Raw genomic sequence first — 24,100 nt, 5'->3', positions numbered from 1 at the left:
GCCGGGGCTACTGTGTGCATTGCAGTTTGCACGAACTGAGAGATCGCAAAGGAAAGCAGGCACCGTATTTTGGCCGTGTGTTTTATTCTAGAATGGTGGATATGACATTAGTAATCGTAATTTGTCTTTCTCCCATAGCCGCACGCAGCGCTTGCGCACCTATCCTCCTCTGCTCTCCCCGAGCTACAGGGAATGAAAGAAAGCTACCCTATTTTACTGCGCATGCGCATATGCAGTTCTTCACCTCCTGGTAGTGGATCGCAACTCTGGAGCCAACGTGCGTTTGTTTTCAACCAGTTTTAGAACTTTGATTTTCACGCACTCCGATGCACTCAGCAGAGGGCGCGACACCAACGCTCCCTAAATAATTCTAACGTTGGTTGAATTTTTTTTTGTAAGATTCAGAAATTCAAGCAGCTGAAGAGTCACGTAACGCGTGTAAGAGTGCACATATTTTAGAACCTTCAATCGTTTCTATTCCGACTAATAGGAAAACTGGCGTAAAGGCTATAATGAAATGAAACTAAACAGTAGAGGTTGTATTGCAATTACGCCTCATGGTACGTATAAACAGGGCTCTGACACCATAGTCGCGATTAGATAGTTATTACCGAAGCGGGGACAACGGGAGCAAGAATTCTATTAAATGTCCACGCGCATACGAATACTGTTGGGTGGTGGTTCATGCATCAAGCGCATCATTTGAAACGAAATCTTAGCTAAAGAATTGGTCTCGGTACCCGTTTATTGTTGCGCGCTTACACTACCTTGGAGCAACCGTGAGTCATCTCTATAAGGCGGGTAGCAGTAGCTGTGACGTATGCGTGACCAGCCTTGTATTTATCACGTCGGTAGCTAAGATGTAAAGATTTCCAATGCAGCCTTGCTGCCGAGTGCATCTCGAATCGTGGATGTATACAGGGAACTTAAGGAGACAAAACATTATCCAGCGGCCCGTTTCGCACCGTAATGCTTCGGAATGATATATCATTTTCATCGACGAAGAGGTTGGAACAATAAGAGAAGATGATCAATGCATAACTGCCCTACTGAAAAAATTGTATGGGGCAATAATCTCACATTTTCTCACACAATCTCACTCAGTTCACATAACAAGTCACATACAACTCGCATATAATTGCATAAGGTCTCATAGTTTCTTGTACATTATCATAAATTATGTACGATATTTTATTATAATGATGTGCACCGTATGAGAGCCTATGCGATTAGATACGATTTTTGGAGGTTATTTCCCGGTATAACTTTTGGTTTTTCAGTATAGGGTGCCTCCAGCTGCACAATTAAAGAGCAAAGACGCAGCGGCCAGTAGATGTTTCACGGCCATGTCGGTTTGCATGGCTCGTAACGCAGCTGCTTTGCATGACAGCATGCATTCCACATGTTTTGTCTTATCCGGGTCTAAAAGTTATCTGAGAATTTTCCATGTGCTGGCTTTGCTGATTCCGCGGTCCATCTGCTTGCAGATGTTGCCCTTTCAGAGAGAGAAGCTGAAAACATATCTCGATATTCTAAATCATTACAGATTAGAAAGATAGACACTGCCTCGAGCAGACAAAGAGCTCAGCAGTAAGGAAGATGTTATAAGGAGAAAGTTGCAGGCGGGGATTTTCCCCAACCCACTCGCACTAAGCAGATAGCATCCGGCGATACAGCTAGGACCCGCTGTTTAAACATTGTAACCAAATTGGAAACATAATACGTATGGTGTGGACATGCCCCAGTTACAACGAGACAAAACGGAATATGGAGTTCTGGGAGGCTCTGTGATGAACCATAACGAAGGCGTTCACAATAAAATAATCCGTATGGCCCTGCCCTACTAAAAAAAAAAAAAAAAAAAAAAAAAAACTGTATGAGTCACAATAACCTCGTACAGATTTCTCATGCTAACCTCACACAAATCTCATTACTCTCAAATATTTCTCATATGATAAATGAGCTTAGTATGAGATTATACGAAATTTGTATGAGTTTAGTACGAGTTCAGTATGAGAATTTGTATGAGGTTATTGTGAATCATAGGGTTTTTTCACTAGGGGGACACCGCTGAATCCAATGGATTCCAGCCTGCTGAAAGGGAAGATTTCTTGATGGGTTATAATAAAGTTATTCATCTTGACAACATGCACAACAGCAAGGATGACAGATGAGAGCAACTTTCATCAGTGATATCGAGCAATACTATTATTTGGCTAATAACAGAAAACTGAAGGCTCTAAAACACTCCCAATTGGAATATCATTAGCGTGGAGTAACGTTATGCAAAAACGTTGCACTTGTCAACCCATTACAACTTAATAATGAAATGTAAGGCATACAGAGAATGGATCGCGATGCACATCTTTGTTTGCCGTTCCACTGTGGATCGAATAACTCAAAATCCCTCATCACGTGTACACACCCAAAAATAAGCACCTTAGACAGTGTTGGCTTTGAAAAGCATTGGTATCAACCTATCGACAGCAAGATTTTCGAAGACAAAACTTGAGTTCAACTTTATTGCAAGCCCTGCATCAAAATGCGTCATTAGAAAATTGAGGTAAACGTAATTATGCACCGGAACGCATAATGCATAAAAAATTACGAACAATCCGGTGTCTATTGGCACAGTTCAGCTAAGTAGCCTGCATATCTTAGATGAGGTTCTAAGCAATGTCTTGCATGCTTTTCTCTTTTTTGACTTGGAGAATTTGCTTAGTTAATAGTTTGATCGAAAAAAAAAATAATTGCCACCAGAAACATAATATCAATGCTTATTGTTCCCATGACATAACATTTTCCTTAATGGGCATTGGTGTGCTATAAAAAGTATCAAGGATTGAGTTGTTCTGAATTATTCGAATTATAACAAAGAGACAACGAAACCGGTGTATACAACAAAATAGAAATTAGGAGGGATTGGAATGGAGCCCTTCGAATTCATACATTACAACAATGTTAGGACGACCCAGAACATAGCACAAAGCAAAACCGGCCCTTCTCTCGGTCTCCCGTCTACCGTCACCCCACATATCCCTCCCGTGCAGTCCCGTCCCATCGGTCCAGGAACTTCGGATTCTCAGGCTTCACCATTAGTCCTCCCTGGATCCCAAGCGGTTCTCCGACGCACCAGCGAACAAGTGAGTCGTATGATTCGGCAGGTCTTTACCAAACGTGGTGGTCTCCGATGAACTCGGTCCCTGTTGCTGATCTAAGTGTTTTTTGACCAGTTGGGGCCCCCTACCACCACGAAAACCAGGTAGATATTCCTCGCTCCGTGTACAAGCTCACGTTGGATCTTCCTATCATCACTTCCAGTCACCGCTTTGCGGGGATGCATAACTCGATCCTTCGCGGAGCCGCGGGAAACCCATAGTGTGGACCAATACAATCGTCGGTCACAGACGCTTTCCGGGCGACGCCTGCTTCACAGACTTGGCCTCAACAGAATCTATTACCCGGTCCCTTCCTCCCCGTTCCGGAACTTTGACGCCCACATAACATGAGACCTGAACAATACCCTGGTCGCAGGTAACTGTATACTGCTGCTTTTCAGGCACGCCACTCCGACTGCCTCGGCGTATTCTACGTAGATATCGCGAGACCTTACCCCTCGGGTCATTTCACAGCCGCTGTGAAAACAGAGGGTCACCAAGCCAATGGCCTTTACAGACACCTTTACAGCGCCCGTGTTTGTGTTTCTTCTTCGTTCTTCGTGTTTCGTCTCGTTCCCAATGGCCTTTAGTTTGGAGTCGGCACTGTAACACATGCACACTATGTTGCCGTCGCTTCATCCCCCCCTCCTTCCCAGGCTTTCTGCTGTGATGGCTAGCTGCCCGGGCCGGAACTTGGGAGTTTGGGATTCGGGTTGCGCGGTGAGCCGGGTGCCACCGACCTCTCCACAATTTTGCCTGCTCATGTCGCCTTTTGTCCGAAGACCGGTGGCGAATAAGGGTCGATGAGCGACGCGCTGGAATTCAGGGACGACGTGCTAATTACGGCTACACAGGCGCTGTTGCGAAGACGGCGAGGGTTTTGAGAACGGGAAGAAAGGACCCGAGGTGACAAGGAAAGCCGCAGGACGGTGGGTCAGATAGGAACGAGAGATGCGCTAGAAGAGGTCGACCAAGCCTCGCCTCCCGAGGGACGACTGCCTGAAAATACGAAGATGGCTCGCTAGTCTTGCCGGCGCCATATATTGAGATCGCCGTGTAAACCGTCATGATCAGCGCTGCTTGTAGCTATGGTCATCATCCCCCACCTCAAGCACCGGATCACCGCAGTATCGTCCAGACGAAGCTTCAAGACCGTCGGGGGAGCAGGGGCATCAAGCTTTGATTATAACTGGCCATATTTCGTGTGTGATATTGCTGCTCTTCACGCCAACAAGAGCCCTATAACCGGGCCATCACACTGCCATATTGGCGCTTCTGACACTTCGACCTTCATTCCCTTCAGAATCGTCAGGACCCCAGGTAGCACAGGTCTGCCCGACAACCAGGCAGCGAATGTCGCTGTCCGCGCTTCTCTCTTCCAGGCCGCTGCCCCTCCATGTCTTGAAAAGAAGCGTTCGTGTGCTGTGCGATGTCAATGCACTTTAAAGAACCCCAGGTGGTCGAAATTTCCGGAGTCCTCCCCTACGGCGTCTCTCATAGCCTGAGTCACTTTGGGACGTTAAACCCCACAAACCAAACCAAACCAAATCTGGGTTGATTTCCAATGCGAACTGCGGGTTATTAATTCCACTATGATGAAAGGTGAAATGAGGCAGTCTGTGCATTGTTTAAATAGAACAGCAGCAAATCAGACACGAGCGCAATACAACCTCAGGACTCATGTCTGAATGTACGAGAAAATTATCACTCGAATAAACCCACAATGACACCGATGGTATAGTCGTCACGTCGTCACGTTAGTGCTTCTTTTCATTTTGTGCTGTCGTTTCGACCTATGATGACGCTCCAAACTCTGGAGCTGCGTTCTTAATCATAGACAGGGCATTGCAGGATAGTTTTTCCATCAATACAGACAGCTGTAAACAAGCTGACCTTGTTTACCACTGCTTGGTGGCGAAAGAACATGAAAAAAAAAAAAAAATCCTTCCCATACAGCTGGTTTGATATGGACACATGATCGAGATTATATTAAACCAAATATTGGGATTTCCAGTGAAGCAAGACTGCCTTTCCTGGAGAGATGGCATGGTTATATACAGGGCACATTAGAGAGACAGCGAGAGAGCACATATACCAACTTAAAACTTATGGATATTTCTGAATGATGCATGCTTCTCGCAAAGGAAAATTGGTCGTTACGGTGCAATCGGGCTAAAAGAATATCATGTAACTTCGCTAGGCCTGCAGCAGTGCCGAACATTCTTTTTTCTTGAAGGCAGCATATCTTTGCTAACTGAAAAGGTTCCCACGACTGAAAATATTAGAAATGCTCAGCCAAGAAAACAGTTATGTTCGGAACATCTGAAACTTTTTGCCCTAAGTTAACACCACTGCTTTTGTGGCTCTGGTAATTAACAAAATGGGCTGTGCATTCATAGTGCGAACCAACGCAAAAACCTGTGTATTTATTCATTTATTTATTTATTTATTTATTTATCTATTTATTTATTTATCACATTACCTATGTCACCTTTTGACATTAGTGGGGGAATCACAACATGAATAGACATGCTGTCAGGAGGAAAAAGAAAAAGATCATAACACAAAAAGTATAATACAGCATAATTTCACAGTACACGTATTAGAGCAGTGCGGCAAGAATTTCATTACATTTTAATGAAACGACTTCTTGGGTCAACTTATTCTATAAATTTATTGTTTGTGGAAAAAATGACAGTTTTAGTAAGTCTGTTCTGAATTTTATTTTTTTCACTTTGGCTGGCGACGTACACAACGATCACTTTTTTTTTTTTTTTTTTTAACCTGAATGTTTTCGTCGTCAAGCGGAGGCTAACGTTAGAACTACTGTTGGTAAAAATATGCCTGGGGGGGAGGGGGGGGGGGGGGGGTAGAGGGTATGAGGTGAGCGACGCTATAGTGGTGGGCTCCAGAAATTTTGACCACCTAATGTTGGGGTTCTGTAGCGAGCACTGCTGTCGCACAGGACCCTAATACCCTTGTCAAAATCGTCAATGTTGGGGTGTTGCCGATATCTGCAGGTGTGCACTGCACTGTAGCATTTTCTTTTTTTAATAACGTCCAGTTTAGAATGACATACCCCGTGCGATTCATGTGTACACATGTGAACAACCAGCAAAAAAAAAAAAAAAAAAAAGTTATTACCCAAAACTTAGCATTGTCAATTGAATACCGAGCGCGGACTTTATGCCCGAAATTGCAGCAGGTGTTCTTGGGAAGAATCGCGTGAGAGTGCGTAATTTGTGAGAGATGAGGTCAGTGCACGGAAATAGACGGCACGCGAGTGTCAAAACGCAGTAGCATATTGAGAGACGCATGTAAGATTGAGCCTCAAGTGGACGGTTCATTTGGAATGGCGCTGTTTCTCGACTAAACTAAAATCATTTAATTAAAAAAAAAAGCGCTGATCTATCTGGGTGCAAACAACACGAAAAGAAGAATGTTTACTTTAAACGAGGAAGCGAAAAATTTCTAGAAGAAGGCTTCTACTGTAGATCAACATATAGAAGTCATACCAAATGAAAAGAGTGCGTAATTTCGATGACATCATTCTCGGTATGTTATGTTCATGGAATAGAATAAGTAGCACAGAAGCTGAATTCCTGTCGTGTAGCAATTACAGTCACGTCCTCTAGGAAGCCGTACTGCAGTGCACTCTAGCGTCAAAGGCTCCATTCTGTAAGGCCAGGATGCTGCAGAATCCCAGCTCTTTGAGTGGGCTTTCCCACACGGCACATTTATAAATTTCTGTCGCTGCACGTGGTATCGCTGAATAATTTTAACGTCTCGTACATTAATAAATGCACAGATGACGTCTGTATTTAACATATAAGAACTGTTAGCAAAGCTATTGTTGACCTAACAGTGCAGGAAAACCAACTCGCCGATCTTTGAAATGAATACTTTTGAAATTCTATATTTCGAGCTAAATCGCCTATTAACAAAGTTTAAAGACTGGTTTCAGCTTCATTGTTTACGGCCTTAAATCAACCGTTTCAATATTTAAATCAGCGTTTTAATTCCTTACATCAATTTATATCACTCGCTCACTTGCTGTGCAATCTGCCTGTACAGATGGCACCGACACACCGCTTATATATTTTAAATAAAAAATAAAAGAATACGAAGTACATAGCTCTGCCTTTAATGTACGACGGGCAGCGTTAATGGTTCGCGTATGCGTATACTCTTCCTGGTCCTCGTTTAACTCAGACCTTTTGATTCGTGTCTCTGCTATATTACACATACCTACTAGCAACAGCCATTTTCCCCCAGTCAATTAATATGGATTGAAATTAATTTAGATATAAACCCGTTACTACCTAACTGCCATGGCTGGCAGGTGGCGACGTGCAGAAAAAGAAATTCCCTGCTGGAAGGCGCTCTGCGCTGCTGGCACGTGATATCAAAGAGCGATGATTGGTGGGTATACTTTATAAGCTCGCACGTGACATGGCTCATTTGGCCCAGAGTGGTGTCTGTAGGTTGGATCCGCGACCTCAAACAATTTCTAAAACGTAAAAAAATTCGTAGTGCTTTAATGTATTTACTCCGGTGACTCGTTCGAATGAAATTATGTCGTAAAATTTTCGGGGACATGGGCTAACATTTGGGGGTGGGCTAGGCAAACGTTAGTGGTGACCATCGAATAGGGCGCTGTCAATTATTCTGGGATACCAGTTTTGGTCCTATTTGCTCGATGTTAGCCTTTGGGCGCCGGATCAAATTTTGGTCATAGTCCGTACCAGCGGTTAAGGCTCAATGCTCATGTGTCCACCATTGTGGATAGTGGCCACTGTATTCTCTCATGGGCCGACATGCCGCATCACGCTAGTTTGGTTTAACTCTAACACATGCTGATGCTATGCAAGGCTCAAAATAAAAAATCAAGAACTGGCTTCACACTCCACCCGGTTTTTCAGCTTTGGTGGAGTATTCGCTCGAACAAGCGACGAGCCCAATGCCATTGCACTCGACATTTATGGTGGCTTAAGCGTCCCGATGACTTTTTTTACGTCTTTCCTGCTGGATTTAGTAATACTAAATGAGCTGATAAGTCGTCAGCATAAGTATGGCGGAATATATAGACGACATTGCAACCGCTTATAACAAGATTGCTGGACATTGCCCTTCCACAAGGGTAGTGTGTTGGGCTATTTGGGTGCCTGTGCATTCCTGGAAATAAAATTACGGAGCGCTGTTCGTCGGTCAAACTACTCTCGCACCTTACGGGGAGATAATTGTGAAATTCTTTGTTCATGCTTTAGTACATGCCTCTTGTGCGCTCGTGTATGAACTCCGTACACTTAAGTATATTCTCTAAGAAATGAGCGAACGGCGAAACGTGCTCAGTAAACCACACGTCATTGCAGAGGTGCGACGACTTGGCACAGTGACAAAGGGGGACATATGTTATGTTGAGGCAGAAAAGGAAAGAAAAATAAAGAGCCTCGGCCCGTGCCACTTAGTATAACGCAGACGTAATACAAGAGTTCGTCCTTGTCTGTCGCCCTGTGCCCTGATACATATTTCAGGGCTTCCAAAATGACGACACGTACCTGGCAGTCTAGCTAAGCGATAGGGATTGGAGCCGACGTATGTGCCTTCGGATTTGTATGCTCTAACCTAACCTAACTACAACCACGTGATCACTTAATTACAGCATGTGACCTAGAGCAGCGCACATTTTCGAACCGGGCGCCATTGCGCGAGGGAGCTTTCGCATTCATAAACGTAGGTGTTCTAAGCGTCTCAAAATACTTGGGAAATGCTCGGTAAACTGTGAGCGTGATAGAGTGAAATGGATATCTCAGTACAGTTCCTCGCAGTGGGAGCAATGGGAGAGCCGGCTCACCAGCTGCGAGCTAGAGGCCCAAAGGGCACTCATAGCACACGCAAGCGAGGTGGCCCGACTCAGTGGAGCCCTGAACTAGGGGCCCACCCACGGCCAAGGAGGACACAGACTTCAAGATGAAGACTCCGTCCTCTACCGCTACTACTTCTTAAAGAAGCAATAAAGTTTTCATTCATTCATTCATTCCTCGCAAGAACGGCTTTCTGCACTGCCTCGTGACTTCTTGTTTACCTTTCCATGTCACTACTTCGTGTCGAGCCGGCAAAGTACGCTTATCGTTTTGCTAATTATATCTCTTTTGCACGATCTACTTCCAACTTTGAACGCATAAAGGAGAAACTGAAAACTAAAAGAGTAGGAATGCTTTTCATCACTGCTTCTCTTACGCGCGTAAAGCACAGGAAAACCCAGCAGTTTACGAAAGAAACTTCAACGATCTGTCAAGGAGTGTTCCCTACAGAAAACAGAAATGCATGGAAGCATCGGTAACATAAATCTCAAGACAGTGAGAATGCAGCGAAAGACTGCCCGAACAATCCAAAACGAATTTTATGTTTTCAGGACCACATCTCTGGCGATTCTTAAAAATGATAGAAATACCGCCTGCAGTCGTTGCCTGGTCAAGTAAAGGGAAGTTTGTATGAAGAATTCACAGCCCGCGCCTAGCATTTCCCATGAACACTCTCGCTTAAAGGATCGGAATGGTGCAGTTCGACGTAAGAGGCATTAAAAAATATGAAAACATTATGTGGGCATCACACTGAGTCAGGAGTAAATAGAGATATAATATATAGATGGCCTCACGGCTCTTTCCCCCAAAGACATATGGAAGGCACAAAACTCGCTACGAAAGCGCTACTTCAGCGCAGAAATGAATTTTGCAAGGCGTCAATACCAACCTATGGGTATAACAGGCTGAAAATACGTGCGGAGCTGAAAGAGCAACGTTTAGGCCTCATTAAAGACCCATTTCAAGTGAAATCAAGGGAGAAAAACGCTAACAGCCGCTTTTGTAATCATTTGCCTCGGAGGTAAAAGCTGTCTGCAGTTTTGGTGGAGACGGCTGTGAATAAGGCAAAAATAAAAATGCCCCCTAGCATTGACTATATGACAAGTCAGCAATTAGCGGCCGAAGGATGAGGACGAATCGAAGATAAAAAAAGAACGTCTATAGCGGCGACAAATGTCGGACTTGCGAAAGAAGCGATGAATTCTACCTCGCGCAAGGAAACGTTCCGTTCCTGGGCGCACAACGAGTGATGGAGGAACGTGTCGTTTTCGTGGAGGCGGGAAGCCACTAAACAGGCTCCAAACCGACGCTTTGAATAGACGCGCAGGCACGACGCGGAGGCAACAAATTTTCCCTGAACAGCGTCGGGGCCCCGATCTCCCCGTCTTGCCCCAAGGAGCCGCAGACGATGAGTGCTTGCCTACTCGCAACGGCTGTTCTGCTTTGTGTTGGACGACCTTCAAGCGCCGAGCGGTCTTTTACGATCGATTACCAGAAGCACACGTTCCTCAAGGACGGCAAGCCCTTCCGGTTCGTCGGAGGCGCTATGCACTATTTCCGGATCCCTAGGGCATACTGGGAAGACCGCCTTCACACCTTTCGGATGGGTGGTCCCAATGTCATAGATTTCTACATCGACTGGAGTGGCCATGAGCCGGAACCCGGTCAGTACAACTTCATCGACAACTACGACGTGGTCGCCTACTTGGAGGCTATCAAGAAGGCCGACCTCCTTGCCATACTACGGCCGGGTCCGTTCATTTGCGGTGAGGTCGACAACGCGGGCTTCCCTTACTGGCTGTTACGCAAATATCCCAACATGCACTACCGGACCATGGAAAAAGAGTATGTGGAAGAGGTCACCAAGTGGTTCGAAAAATTACTTCCCATGATGGTGCCATTTCTGTACAAAAATGGCGGGCCCATAATCATGGTCCAGGTGGAAAACGAGTACGGACACTTGGACGACTTTTGCGACCCGAAATTAATGGAGTTTATGCTGTCTCTTCAGGAGAGACTACTTGGAAAAGACGTAGTAATGTTCCGTACAGACGCGCCGATCGAGAGTAGGTACGAGTGCGACAAGGTGCGCGATATTTTGGTAGCCGGAAACTGCGACCCGAAAGCTGACGTCCCCGACGCCTTCAGCATCATCCGCAAGGCGCAGGTCAAACCGGGAGCGCCGATCGTCGTAGGCGAATACTACACGGGCTGGATGGACTACTGGGGCTGGAATCACAACCCCGCCTACCCACCAGCAGTGATCGAGACCTTCGAGAAGATGATGCAGCACGGTGGCAACGTTATCTTCTACATGTATCACGGAGGCACCAACTTTGGTTTTAAGGCGGCGACAAGTAGCGAATCGCCACTCGTCACGAGCTACGACTACGACGCACCCATCGGTGAGGACGGTGACCCCAAAGCTTATTATTTTACTCTGAGGAATGCGATAGGGAAGTACATCCCTCTCAAGACGGGGACACTTCCCAAAGGATCTCCAAAGATGAAATTAAGCGCGGTGGACATGCCGCGTAGCGCTTTCCTAAAGGATGTGATGGATCACTTTCGGAACAAGAACTGGCTTAAGCGAGACACTTCCAAGTATCCGTTGACTTTCGAGCAGCTCGGTCAGGACTTTGGCTTCCTCGTGTACAGGACTGAGGTGCGCATGGACCTGAACGGAGAGTACTTAATGATACTGCACGGGCTTCGCGATATGGCGCAGCTGTATGTTAGGGACGAACGTCACCTGATGCGTTGCTTTGACACCAGCAGCTTTGAGGTAAAGGAGAACACGACCGTCAAGCTTCAGAAGGGAGAGAAGATCTCCATTCTCGTGGAAAACATGGGTCGTGAGGACTTCGGCCCTAAAAACCGTGACCCCAAGGTAAGCCTACTTGATTTTGCTGCTACTGCACTATTCCTCTCGAGTGTGCCTTAGCTGAATTATTAAAAACTTCTGGACACGAGAAACACTGACACAGAGGGAACAGATAGAAGACGATATATGCTACAGTGATAATTGCATTTTTGTTCGAAACACCCGCTTACTTTTACTATAAATAGTGTATCCCAATATCTAGATTTAATTTCCTTTCCTACCTGCATATTTACGCAGCAAATTGGGATGGGCTGGAGAGGGCGTTGGCATCAGGTGTCAAAATTCAATTGTCACTGCAGCATTGTCTTTGTCTGTGCGTTCCTTCCGTGTCATTGTTTATCCTCGGCTGCAGCTTTCAACGATATACACCATTTAGCTCAACAATTCACCATATTAGCTCGGCTCTTGTATCGCTTCATGGAACGCATGGCATTAGAAAAGACATTGTTCCGAGATCTAAACCTGATTTCTTTTCTTTTCTCTTCTCTTTTTTTTTTTTTTTTTTTAGTTGCAGACCGCACAAACGTATTCCAGATTTGAAATCACCACCGGATTCTTCGGCGATACCCAGTAATATCAAAGAAAACGTTCCCTGCGTCTACTGAGAAAATTTTATGAGGCAATAACCTCATACTTTCTCACACAGTCTCATTCAATTCACGTAAGAAATCACATACAATTCGCATATAATTACGTAAGATAGTTTCTTGTACATTAACATAAATTATGGAAGATATTTTAAGATAATGATGTGCACCGTATGAGAATCCATGTGATTTGATGAGATTGTATGAGGTTATTGCACCGTATAACGTTTCGTCTTTCAGTAGGATCATGGATTACAGATAATCTTGACCAAATTCTCACGATTTATGACACACTTCGAAGAAGTTTTAACGGATTCAAACACTTCTTTTGCAGCTTTGGAAATGTCCGCAACGCGAAAAAATGTTCGCCAAGTTTTTCAGCCCACACAGAGGCAATTAACTGATAAAGATAGCGAATTTCCCCCTGGACATCCAACTCAAAGTAGCGGCCACAACGAGGTCGAAATTGGGCCTTTGACTTAAAAAGAAACATTCCAGAAAACGCCTCCCGCACTTTACACTAGAATTTAATTCTGTTTGATCAGAGGATAAAGGCCGGACGTTTCAGCGAAGAAAAAAAAAATAGTCGATGCTTACCCGTGAAAACTGCATTGGAGCTATAACTGCAAAAATGGAAAGTATCCAATGCAGGTGCACTAACCCCAACAGCATCTATGGTTCTACGCTCATCACACGGTGATAAAGTATGCAGGTAAACAAAAGACGAAGAGACAACAAGGACGCATCTAAAAAAAAAAAAGAGAGAAATATGTCTTGAGAATAGCTTGACAATCAGATAATTGAGGTGTTCACACGGCAACTCAAGGAAGAAACATTAATACAGATAGGGCCGCCATCAGTACCAGCTGAATTGGAAAGCGTAGAAGATTTTTTCCTTTCTAGACGATTGCAGGCGGTAGGTAGCTCGTGTGTCCACAAAACCAAGGGCCCAGATATTCCTCCAACTTGCATCAATTCCCTACTTTGTTGCACTACACTGAGAACGTTGACACTGATTATGCAGATTTAATTTATTGCGAATAGCATGCTCGGAGTACTCTTGCTAGCACTATGATGAAACGTCTTGGTAAACTCACTCGTTATTATAAATGCGAAAGAAGTGACCAGGTGGATGTCAGTTGCGAAAAAAGCCCGGCATTGTTCCGACATAGATGATTGTATTTTGTTCATTTTTGTCTTAGACACTAAAACTCTGTCACGGTCTGGACGTCATGGCAGTCACAAAGGATGCCAAAAGGACTCGCGTCTTAGCCGTGGAGACAGAACGCTAAAGCGCTAACCGCATGAGGCGACAATTTGCGGCGACATGCCGCGCGACGCCTTCGCGCCACGGGCTGAGGGTTGCCAAAGCATTGTCGCTCGTCGCTGTCGCTCGGTTTCTGGGTTTTTAGAAAATTTCGCTTGTCGCCCGGAAGCAGCTCGCGAGGCAGCCATGTGGCTTTTTCTTTCTTTTTAATGCGTGTGAAGTTTGTTTTCCTAGTCCGGTTTGGGCGAAGAACCTGGTGCCTTCACGCGCTCACTTCGTCTGATCCGAGTATACCGGATGTCCCAGCTAACATGAACCAAGGGGTACAAAATAATATTGTAAGGTAACGCACCACAATCGCGGCGCACAAATGCGCTAGTCACGTGGTATTATTTGTATTTCGCGGGCTTTCTTCTGAGCCCGGAAAAAAAGATACACTTGAGACTTGCTTTATCGCAATTAACGGAATGAAGGTTTCTGAAGGTGCTCTACAACTTTCCAAATCACATTTTTGGTCTAAAGTCGATATTTATTAAATTAGAGAAATTAACATAATTAGCTAATTAAGTAAATGCAAAACAAAAAATTGCCTGTAGTGCGCAAACAGGCTGGCAGTTGTATGCAATTGGTTTCACTGACCTACCTCAAATATATTATTTTCTAACCCTTGGTTCAAGTTAGCTGGGACACCCGGTATACGAGTGCATCGAGATGATTCAGTAAAAGCTTGGAAGGGTAAGTGTGGCTAGATATTATTAATTTCCGAAAGTAGCAGGAGAAAGTCACTGATTGCAATGCAAGTCGGCATCGCAGTGTAGTAGCGCACCGCTGCGCTGTGACCCTTTAAAATACGATGCGTTACAAGAAAATTCATCAGTGTTTTATCGTACTTCCTGCTGTTTAGTGTTAGAAATGGGATATAGCGTGATAGCATTCCCCTTGACCGAATGACGAGGCGGCGGTAACAGAGCAACGCTGAAAACGCGCCTCTGTCGCTGAGCCCCGTCGCTCCGCGCGGTATGCACCAGCGACAACGCGACGGATCGCTAGGGGTTGTCGCCTCATGCGGTTACCGCTTAACAATATAAAATATATCTACTGTACCAATAAAGAAAACGTCTTAGAGGCCGGTAAACGAAGAACATCGGATGATAGCTGTTTTTCTTTGAATTATATCAAACTTGTGCTCCGATCCTTCGTTCTTCCGTTACTAGTGCATTGCCTCAATCGCGGTTTTCTCCGTCATTATTGCAAACCATGGGCCCCACGTCCGTTGTAATACCAATTGATTTTTCCCACTCCCTTTTTATACTAGGGCATGGTGAACGTTACTGTGGATGGAGTAAATATCACCGACTGGGAGGTCGAGGCACTGCCGCTGACTCAGAACAGGGACATCACCGAACTCATGGCTTTCCTCCAGCACAAGGATCAAGGTGACGATAGCACGCCACGCTTCTTCTACGGCACATTTACTCTTCCTCAGGGAAAGAAGCCGCTGGACACGTTCCTCGACCCGTCGAACTACACCAAGGGGATCGCTTTCATCAATGGCATCAACCTCGGGCGGTACTGGCCGGCTATGGGTCCTCAGGTCAGGCTGTACGTCCCGGGCGTCTTTCTCAGGCCGCACCCCGAAGAGAACAAGCTGATCATGTTCGAAGTGGAAGGACTCCGAGGCGGTCGCGGCGTCAGCTTCAGTGACAGGCCGTCTCTGACTGCGGTAGCGGGAAGACCCCACCCCTAGTATGACAATACAACTGAACTGTGGACACATTTTGTGACCAGTGCTTAACCGTCATATTGCATTTTCATCTCGTTGAATTCAACACCTTTAATCCCTTTTCCCAATAAACATTTTGTTTTGCGTCTGGACCTCTTTACATATCAAGGCAAGAGGTTTATTTTTAAGATCAAATTGGTTAGATAGAAAATACACTTTGAAATCGCTCAAGAAATATACGGCGAATCAAAGGAATACTCAAGAATTGAGACAGCGAAAAGACACGAGACGAAGGCCAGCGGCAACACAGGGCAGTATACTGACAACTAATGTGTTATAGCCAGCTTCCGTCCCGTCTGATTTTGTGGTTCCAATTCTTCATTATGTGCCACCAACTGGCCTGCTACTTTGCTCTCCTAAGTTGCAAAGGAACACTTCTTTGTTATTTTATATTAGCGGGCGAGCCAAGTTCTTTTTTGCCATGCACTTCAGATACCTTCTAAAGGAAATGAGCAGGAAGCATTGACATGAAATCCTCGCCAATGCCGCCGGCAACACCCTGCTTTTAGCAATAAAGGTAGGCTCTAGTTCGCAGGTTCCTGCGCAGACGTTTTCTGCTCCTGCTGAGCAGCGCCAAGCCTGTAACACATAAGTGAGTTATACCATGAGTCATTTCTTGAATGAAAAGTAAGGCAGATTCGCAAATCTGAAATTGAAATGGAGAGTGAAGAGACAGCAACCACTTTTATAATACTCAAAAGCAGCGATATTGCTGCGACATTTGAAAGTCGATATTCTTGGCCCAAATGTAAAGCTGGAAGCAACAGGAGGGATAACTGGTAGAATAAGCAAGCTGAAAATTTTGGAGGAAAGGTCTGCAACTGATGTCACGCTAGAACAAAAAACGTTTCAGTCCCAACTCCTAAGCATCCCAAAGCATCTCAGGCTAGAGAAACGCAATATGTATGTATGTATGTATGTATGTATGTATGTATGTATGTATGTATGTATGTATGTATGTATGTATGTATGTATGTATGTATGTATGTATGTATGTATGTATGTATGTATGTATGTATGTATGTATGTATGTATGTATGTATGTATGTATGTATGTATGTATGTATGTATGTATGTATGTATGTATGCATGTATGTATGTATGTATGTATGTATGTATGTATGTATGTATGTATGTATGTATGTATGTATGTATGTATGTATGTATGTATGTATGTATGTATGTATGTATGTATGTATGTATGTATGTATGTATCCTTGCGTGTGTGCCTGTGAAAACTAAAAAATAAGGAAAGACAGTAAGTGCCTGCCTCTTTTCGTCTATTAAATCTTACAGGAATTTAAAGTAAAAACATCTACATGTGTTCCGACTGTTTCAAAGATAAGGATAAACAATAGAACAGAAAAGCTGTAGCAGAATTATCGCTCGCGAAGACGAAAAAGAAAGGAATAAAGCGGCCTCTACATAATAACACTGGCAAAACACTTCTGTGTATTGGCGGCGCTTTCACTTTCTCCTTGTGGTTTCAGCTTCAGGCGAGTCGAACGAAAATTATACTTGTGATCGCAGCACTTTGTTGCGGGTGACAAACTTAAAAAAACTGATTTATTTGTCTCACTCGTTTTCTGTGGACACCGCAACCACGCCGTAAGGGAAGGGAGGAAGGTGGGAGTGAAAGTGGAAAGAGAGAAAGAGGAGCCGTAGTGGAGGGCTAAAGAGTAATTTCGACCACCTGGGGATCTTTAACGTGCGCTGACATCGCACAGCACACGGACGCCTCTTCGTTTCGCCTCCATCGAAACGCAGCCGCCGAGGTCGGGTTCGAACCCGGGTACTCCGGCACAGTAGTCGGGCGTCTTACCACTGCACCACCCCGGCGGGGCTGACTACATGGACTTCGTACGCTTTAACAGGTATAAAAAGAGTGAGTGTGATGCCGTGCCTCTTCCACTTGTGTGCTGTGCGATGTCAGCGCACGTTAAAGATCCCCAGGTGGTCGAAATTACTCCGTAGCTCTCCACACTACGGCTGCTCTTTCTCTCTTTCCACTTTCACTCCCACCTTCCTCCCTTCGCTTACGGCGCGGTTGAGGTGTCCACAGAAAACAAGTGAGACAGTTACCGCGCCTTGTCCTTCCTATAAATAAATCAGTTTTTTTTTCTCCCACTTGTAACGGATATATACATATATGGTAGATTCCATCTAGCGGGAACATAGGTACGAGGTCCTGCGGGCCACGCAGCTGGTAGATTGTCAAGTTGCCTGGGACGATGGCTATGCGAAGCACCCGCAGCTGATGCTGCGCGAGCTACGGCCACACGTTCAAGTGTTCCCGCTATGAGCGAATGCCACTGTACTGGTTATTAGAGGTACACATAGTACGGATGAGCAGCACGGGTGATATGACAATTTTTACCTCCATTCTGGAACACAATCCTAACGCCTTGCGAGCTGGACAAAATATGAAGATTTTGTTCGCTGATGACTATGATGACGATGACAAAAAATTAGACTTTAAAACGCGATGAAGTAGTTTAAAAATATGATAATTCCTCCTATAGAATAAACGTTTCTTTATATCTTTTTCGAAAAATGGTGCTGGAATTCCATTGTGATGGTTGTTCGTTCAGTTCCAAGCGCTGCATGTATTTAAGCAGCCGACCGTTCACTGTACAGCCGGCCACCAGTGTTCGACTGGTGGCTATAGACCAACACCGATCTGTGACGCAAGCACGATGCGGTGGCGCTTCTGTCGCCAGGCTGGGCCGACTTGGGGTGAAAAGTAGGGTTAGCGCCCACAGGAATGCATGGAACCGAAATATTTCGAATCGGTTTTTTTCATTTCATGGGGCACCTATGATGTCGTTATTCGATGCAGAGCATCCATGAACATCCTCGAACAGATCAAGTAAGTATGAAATCTCATTACCGAGGCAAAGTATTTAACACTGCGAAACGTATAGGGGTCCGAGTTGAGAGGGCGACCCATAGAAACACATGTAAACACAACTTACCGCAACATTTTTCTCGTTTCACGGAGGACCAGAAGTGATAGCCGATCATTAAACGTTGGTCAGCGCTTTGAAGAAGTGTGTGGCAAAGTATGCTGCGTACTTGCGGAGGCAATCTACTTTTAAACCCCCGTTTTATAGAATCTGACTTAGAAATGCATTGCGGTGGCGCGGCCCATACAAAATATATGTAAAGAACATTTGGCAAAGAAGCTGACTTCTGCGGCTACGAAAGCAGCCATTTGTTAAGAGCTGGTGCAATACTTTAGGACTATGAATATATGCACGCAACAACATTTTGCGCCTGAACGATCTGTAAAGCATATTTATCAATAAATATGTGCGGCGTGTTTCCAGACGAACACCCACGTCTTGGAGACAAGTCGCTCAAGCGGGTTTTTTTTTTTTTTTTTTGGTGAACGTCTCGTATCACGCCCCAACATCATGTTCTATGGCGGAAGTAAAAAAAAAAGAAAAAAAAAAACATACCAATTGGGTTCGGGTTCACAACGCCGTAAATGTACATCTGTTTATTGTAGCGCTGTTTTTCCGATTCCAAGAAGCTTTTCACGTAGTCCGACATTGCTGCAGTGCACACTACATTCCCATGCAAATACAGAAAGTCTGACGACTTACGGGACTGTTAACAGCACGATAAACTGACCGCGCACAGTTGCAGACGACCACCGGCGTCGTTGCAGACGCTCCGGAGCTGGAGGCGGTGGATGTCGGCAGCTGCGCTGTCGTCTGCTGCAGTGCGCGACTCTCGTCTGGCCTATATTGCTGAAGGGCGTTTGACAACTGCTTTTTAAATATAATTCTGTCCAGGATGTATCCCTTGAGCGACAGTATTATCAAACTAATTTACCTCATGCGGCAGCATATCAGACTAAACAAAACTGCGCGATTCGCTACATGAGCCTTTTGGGGGTATCTGGATTCACAACATAGTTTATTCAAGGAGTTTTAAAAGCAGACTGCCTCCGGAATGACACAGCCTACTTTGTCACACACTTCTACAAAGCGCTGGCCAATGTTTAACGACCGGCCACCACTTGTGGTGCTCTGCGAAAGGAGAAAAATGTTGCGGTAAGTCGCGTTTACACGTGTTTGTATGATGGGTACCCTCTCAACTCGCACACCTACTATACATTTCGCGGCGTTTTAAAAATACTTCGCCTCATTAACGAGATATGATACTTTCACGGTCTGTTTTAGGATGTTCACGGTTGCTCTGCAGCGAATAACAAAATTATAGGTGCCACGTGACATGAGAAAACTGCTTTGAAATCTTTCTGTTCAATGTATTCCTAGGGGCGCTAGCTCCACTTTTCACCCCCAGTCGGCTGCGGCGCCGCGAGCGCCCCCTTTGTTTGTAAACGCGGTGTTTTTCTACAGCAGCAATAGTGCTCGACTGGCGCTTACAAAGTATTTATTAATAGACTAAAAGCCCCAATACTTACAGTCCGATTCAGAGAAAGCGTAACGGAAAGATAAGAGGTCTCCATTAAGGCAGTAATGATCTCTGTGGGAAACCTTTTTTCGTTTTTTTTTTCGGTGGGAGTAACCTTGTCGTATTATGTGAGTTGTTCATGTGCGTTGACTGGTGGTCAAACTGCGTCAATCATCCCCGTATGCTCCCTCTACAGTGGAGGGCACTCGTTGAACTCTGCAGCTAATATTGCGTGAATAGTAGCCTAATGTTTGTCTGGCTATTAGTTACTTTTTTCTGTTTATTTTCTTCTCAACTGTTATTCCTTGCCAATGCAATAAAAACGAGCTTTAGGGTAAAATAAACGATAAAAAACGAGTAAACTACGCGCTTTCTTTAATGATCCAGAACGTCAGCCGGAGTTATACACTACATGATGAGAGGTGTTTAAATATGTAGCTGTAAGCGTAAGCTTGCATTTAGCGTTAGTCTACACGACTTCCAGAATGTTTCTTGTTTCATACTTACAAGAAGAAGCGCGTTGGGAGGTCCAAAGACGGCAGACATTTTAAAAAGGAAACCAATGTCGCTCGACAGCTGTCGGACATAAATTAGCGCCGAATGTTCGACTCGAAGAACTGGGTGATGTAAAGACATTTACGACTCAGATGAAGCCATGAAGATGAATTCTAGTGGAAGTTTGCAGCGACTACATTGACCATAGACGCCTCAAGTGCGGTCGTTTACACGAACTGCGCGTATTGTGTTGTCGTCGCATAACGATGCCAGTGGCTCTTCGTTTTCTCTTCGTGCCACGTCTCACCCATGACTGACTCGCGACTACTTTTTTGAAGTCGATCCGTTGTCGTGACTTCCTCCCGAGAAAGTGCAGGCCGGCGACTAAGGATACGATGCTGAAAAGACGGTAGCTACACACAAGGAACTGCTCGAACGAGAGGTGATTGCCTACGTCTTCCCAAGAGCGCATTCAAAGAGCCGGAGTCCCGTAAGAAATAGCGTCCCAAAAAGGGCAGGGGCTCCGGAAGCACGGAACGGAAAATCGCAATCATTGATACCATTTGCTGCGCAAAAAAGAAAAAGAAAACAGCTTGAAAGCAAGCGAAAGAAAGGCACAGTAGACAACAAATTTCCCGCCGAGCCAGGTGGGCTGACAGGACGGCGAAAATGAGGCTGACATGTTGGCTGCTCGCTATGAGCCTCCTAACTCTAGCGCACACTGCGGAAGCGCCGAATGCGCGAAAATTCATCATTGATTATGAAAAGCATACCTTCTTGAAAGACGGCAAGCCCTTTCAGATAGTTGGAGGTGCGATGCACTACTTCAGGGTGCCGAAACCGTACTGGGACGACCGACTGCACAAGATACGAATGGGAGGGCTTAACGCCGTGGACTTCTACATCGACTGGAGCGGCCATGAGCCGGAACCCGGTGTATACAACTTCATCGATCAGTACAACCTGACCGCCTTCTTGGAAGCCGTAAAGAAGGCCGATTTGTTGGCCTTGGTGAGACCGGGACCATTTGTGTGTGGAGAGATCGACAATGCCGGCTATCCGTACTGGCTGGTGCGGAAGTACCCGGACATACGGTACCGCACGTTGCAGAAAGAATACGTGGAAGAAGTGGAAAAGTGGTTCAGCGTGCTCTTTCCCAAGCTGATGCCGTACCTGTACAAGAATGGTGGACCCATCATCTTGGTTCAGTTGGAAAACGAGTACGGCCACTTGGACGGCTACTGTGATCCCAAATACATGGAGTTCATGCTGTCTCTACAAGAGCGATTCCTGGGCAAAGACGTGATCATGTTCAGAAGCGACTCTCCGGTGAAGTCCAGGTACGACTGCGACAAAGTGCGTGACGCTCTTGTCGCCGGCAACATTAACTCCAAGTCCGACATCAACGATTCGTTCCAAGAAATCCGCAACGCCATGGTGAAACCCGGCGGCCCAATTCTCATACCGGAATACTACACTGGTTGGATGGACTACTGGGGCTACACTCACAACGTGGAAGATACGGACAAGATCGTGGCTACCTTTAAGGAGCTAATGGATAGGGGTGCCAATGTGATCTTTTACATGTACCACGGTGGAACCAGCTTTGGCTTCAAGGCCGGTACGAGCGATGGGTCTCCTCTTGTAAGCAGTTACGACTACGGAGCGCCACTCGCGGAAGACGGCGACCCTAGACCTTTCTACTTCCAGATAAGGGATGTCATCAGCAAATACATGCCTGTTCTCAAGGGAAACCTCCCAGGTCGTACTCCCAAGCTAAACCTTGGCGCAGTGCCCGTGGACAAAGGGACTCCTCTTGGCACAGTGATGCGGTACTTCAGAAGGGAATGCTTGCTAAAGCATGCAGAGTCCGAACATCCACTGACCTTCGAAGAGTTTGGGCAGGACTTTGGCTTTGTGATGTACAAAGCGAGGACTAGAGTGCACCGCAGCGGAATTTACAACGTCACACTCCACGGCCTGCGTGACCGGGCACACTTGTTCGTGCGGCGCGATCGCTACATAATTCAGTCGTTCACCTTGCACGAGGGTGAGAAGGTGAAAGTGTATGCTAACGTATCCCTAAAGCGTGGATATGAGTGGTTGTCGATATTAGTTGAAAACATGGGGCGGGAAGACTTCGGACCCAAAAACAAGGACCCAAAGGTGAGGAGCTCACTTCAACAATGCATTCATAATCGATTTACTAATTACCTTATTAACTTCATTAGATTAAAAATAGATTATACCCTTCTTCTGAACGTTAAAACAATTATTACTCAAATAATTCCTTAATTTGTGTGAATATAAGGAAGTGCACAGCTCTCCTTTTGTGTACTGCCCCACAAGATAAACTCAGCTTTAATGTGAGTCGAAAAGTTCGCCCCGTTTGAAGGAATAGCCGCATTTTCAATAAAAGTTTTTTCTAAACCACGCGTAACTTTTTTTCCGCGAAATTATTTCTTCGGTAATTACTGGGCGGGAAAAATTGTTGGCAATTTAGTTACTCTAATCTGACTACAGAAAGATAACTATTGCTGCTGCGTCGAAAGCAATTAATTTGCTACAAACTGATCGAGTAATTTAATCATTGCAACACCTTACACACACCTAGAGCGTTGGCAATTTTTGGCCCATAGACGGCTGAAATTCACCACCTGTTCAAAATGAAGGCGAGGCTTCGAGTATTTAAACATTGCGCAGGAACAAGCAAGTCTTCTCAAGCAGCGCTGGCATGAGAATGTAGCTTTCCCACAAGTTTCATAGCTAGCGTAGCCCTCCTTTTCAGGGCATGAAGGACACTCTAACGATGGATTGATTAGTAAACTTCTGATTCATTCTTAACTTGCACTAGGACAGCAATCGAAGTATTATGACGCAAATTGCGAGCAACACGAGAGACGGAAGCGGTGCATCACCAGCGACAAGCTTTTAATTTGGTGAAACAAGGTTTTCTGTGTACTGTTTAATTTAGTTTGGTTTGGTTTATGCGGTTTACCGTTCCAAAATGTATCGGGCAATGAAAGACGTCGTAGTGGAGGGCTCCAGAAATTTAAACTCCCTGCGGTTCTATAACGTGCACTGACATCTCACAGCAAACGGGCGCATTGCTTTTCACCCCCATCGAAAGGCGCCTGCCACGACTGGGATGATAATAATTGGTTCACAGGAAAGGGAATGCGCTGTATCTGTCACACTTGTTCTGTGGACACCTAAACTGCGTCGTAAGGGAACCCTGCATTCATGGCACAACAGTCAAGTGCCCATGCCACTGCATTACCACGGCGGCGCCATATCATTTAGTTTGGTTTGTTGGGTTTAAGGTCCCAAAGCAACTCAGGCTATGAGAGACGCCGTAGTGGAGGACTCCGGAAATTTCGACCACCTGAGGTTCTTTAACGTACACTGACATCGCACAGCACGCGGGCGCCTTTGCTTTTCACCTCCATCGGAAAGCGGCCGCCGAGGCCGGGATTCGATGCCGCATCCTTAGGAACAGTAGTCGAGCGCCGTAACCACTGCGCCACCCCAGCGGGCGCCATATCATTTAGTCATTGGTCAATATGACAATGTAGATATCTCCACGTTATTGTTAAACTACCCGGCGAGATAGAAAATTTGAAGAAATTATTGTGCA

General features: G+C 45.4%; 2 protein-coding genes across 2 annotated transcripts in view; both read left to right on the top strand.

Annotated features, from left to right (window-relative positions):
* Nucleotides 1-10,430: 10,430 nt before the first annotated feature.
* On the top strand, nt 10,431-15,507 carry LOC146182530 (beta-galactosidase-1-like protein). Its single transcript, XM_084576010.1, has 2 exons — nt 10,431-11,912; nt 15,076-15,507. The coding sequence occupies exons 1-2, from the start codon at nt 10,431-10,433 to the stop codon at nt 15,505-15,507; spliced, it is 1,914 nt and encodes a 637-aa protein (XP_084432136.1).
* Nucleotides 15,508-21,132: 5,625 nt separating this feature from the next.
* Nucleotides 21,133-24,100, top strand: part of LOC146182529 (beta-galactosidase-1-like protein) — a 4,506-nt gene continuing 1,538 nt past the window's right edge. Inside the window, exon 1 of the mRNA XM_084575968.1 lies at nt 21,133-22,629. Within this exon, the coding sequence (XP_084432094.1) occupies nt 21,133-22,629 (1,497 nt within the window). The remainder of the gene's footprint in view (nt 22,630-24,100) is intronic.

This window comes from Amblyomma maculatum, chromosome 8 (assembly GCF_055883805.1).
Source record: "Amblyomma maculatum isolate TAMU_Amacu chromosome 8, ASM5588380v1, whole genome shotgun sequence".
Classification (NCBI taxonomy): domain Eukaryota; kingdom Metazoa; phylum Arthropoda; class Arachnida; order Ixodida; family Ixodidae; genus Amblyomma; species Amblyomma maculatum.
This window is presented reverse-complemented; position numbering and strand designations above follow the sequence as displayed.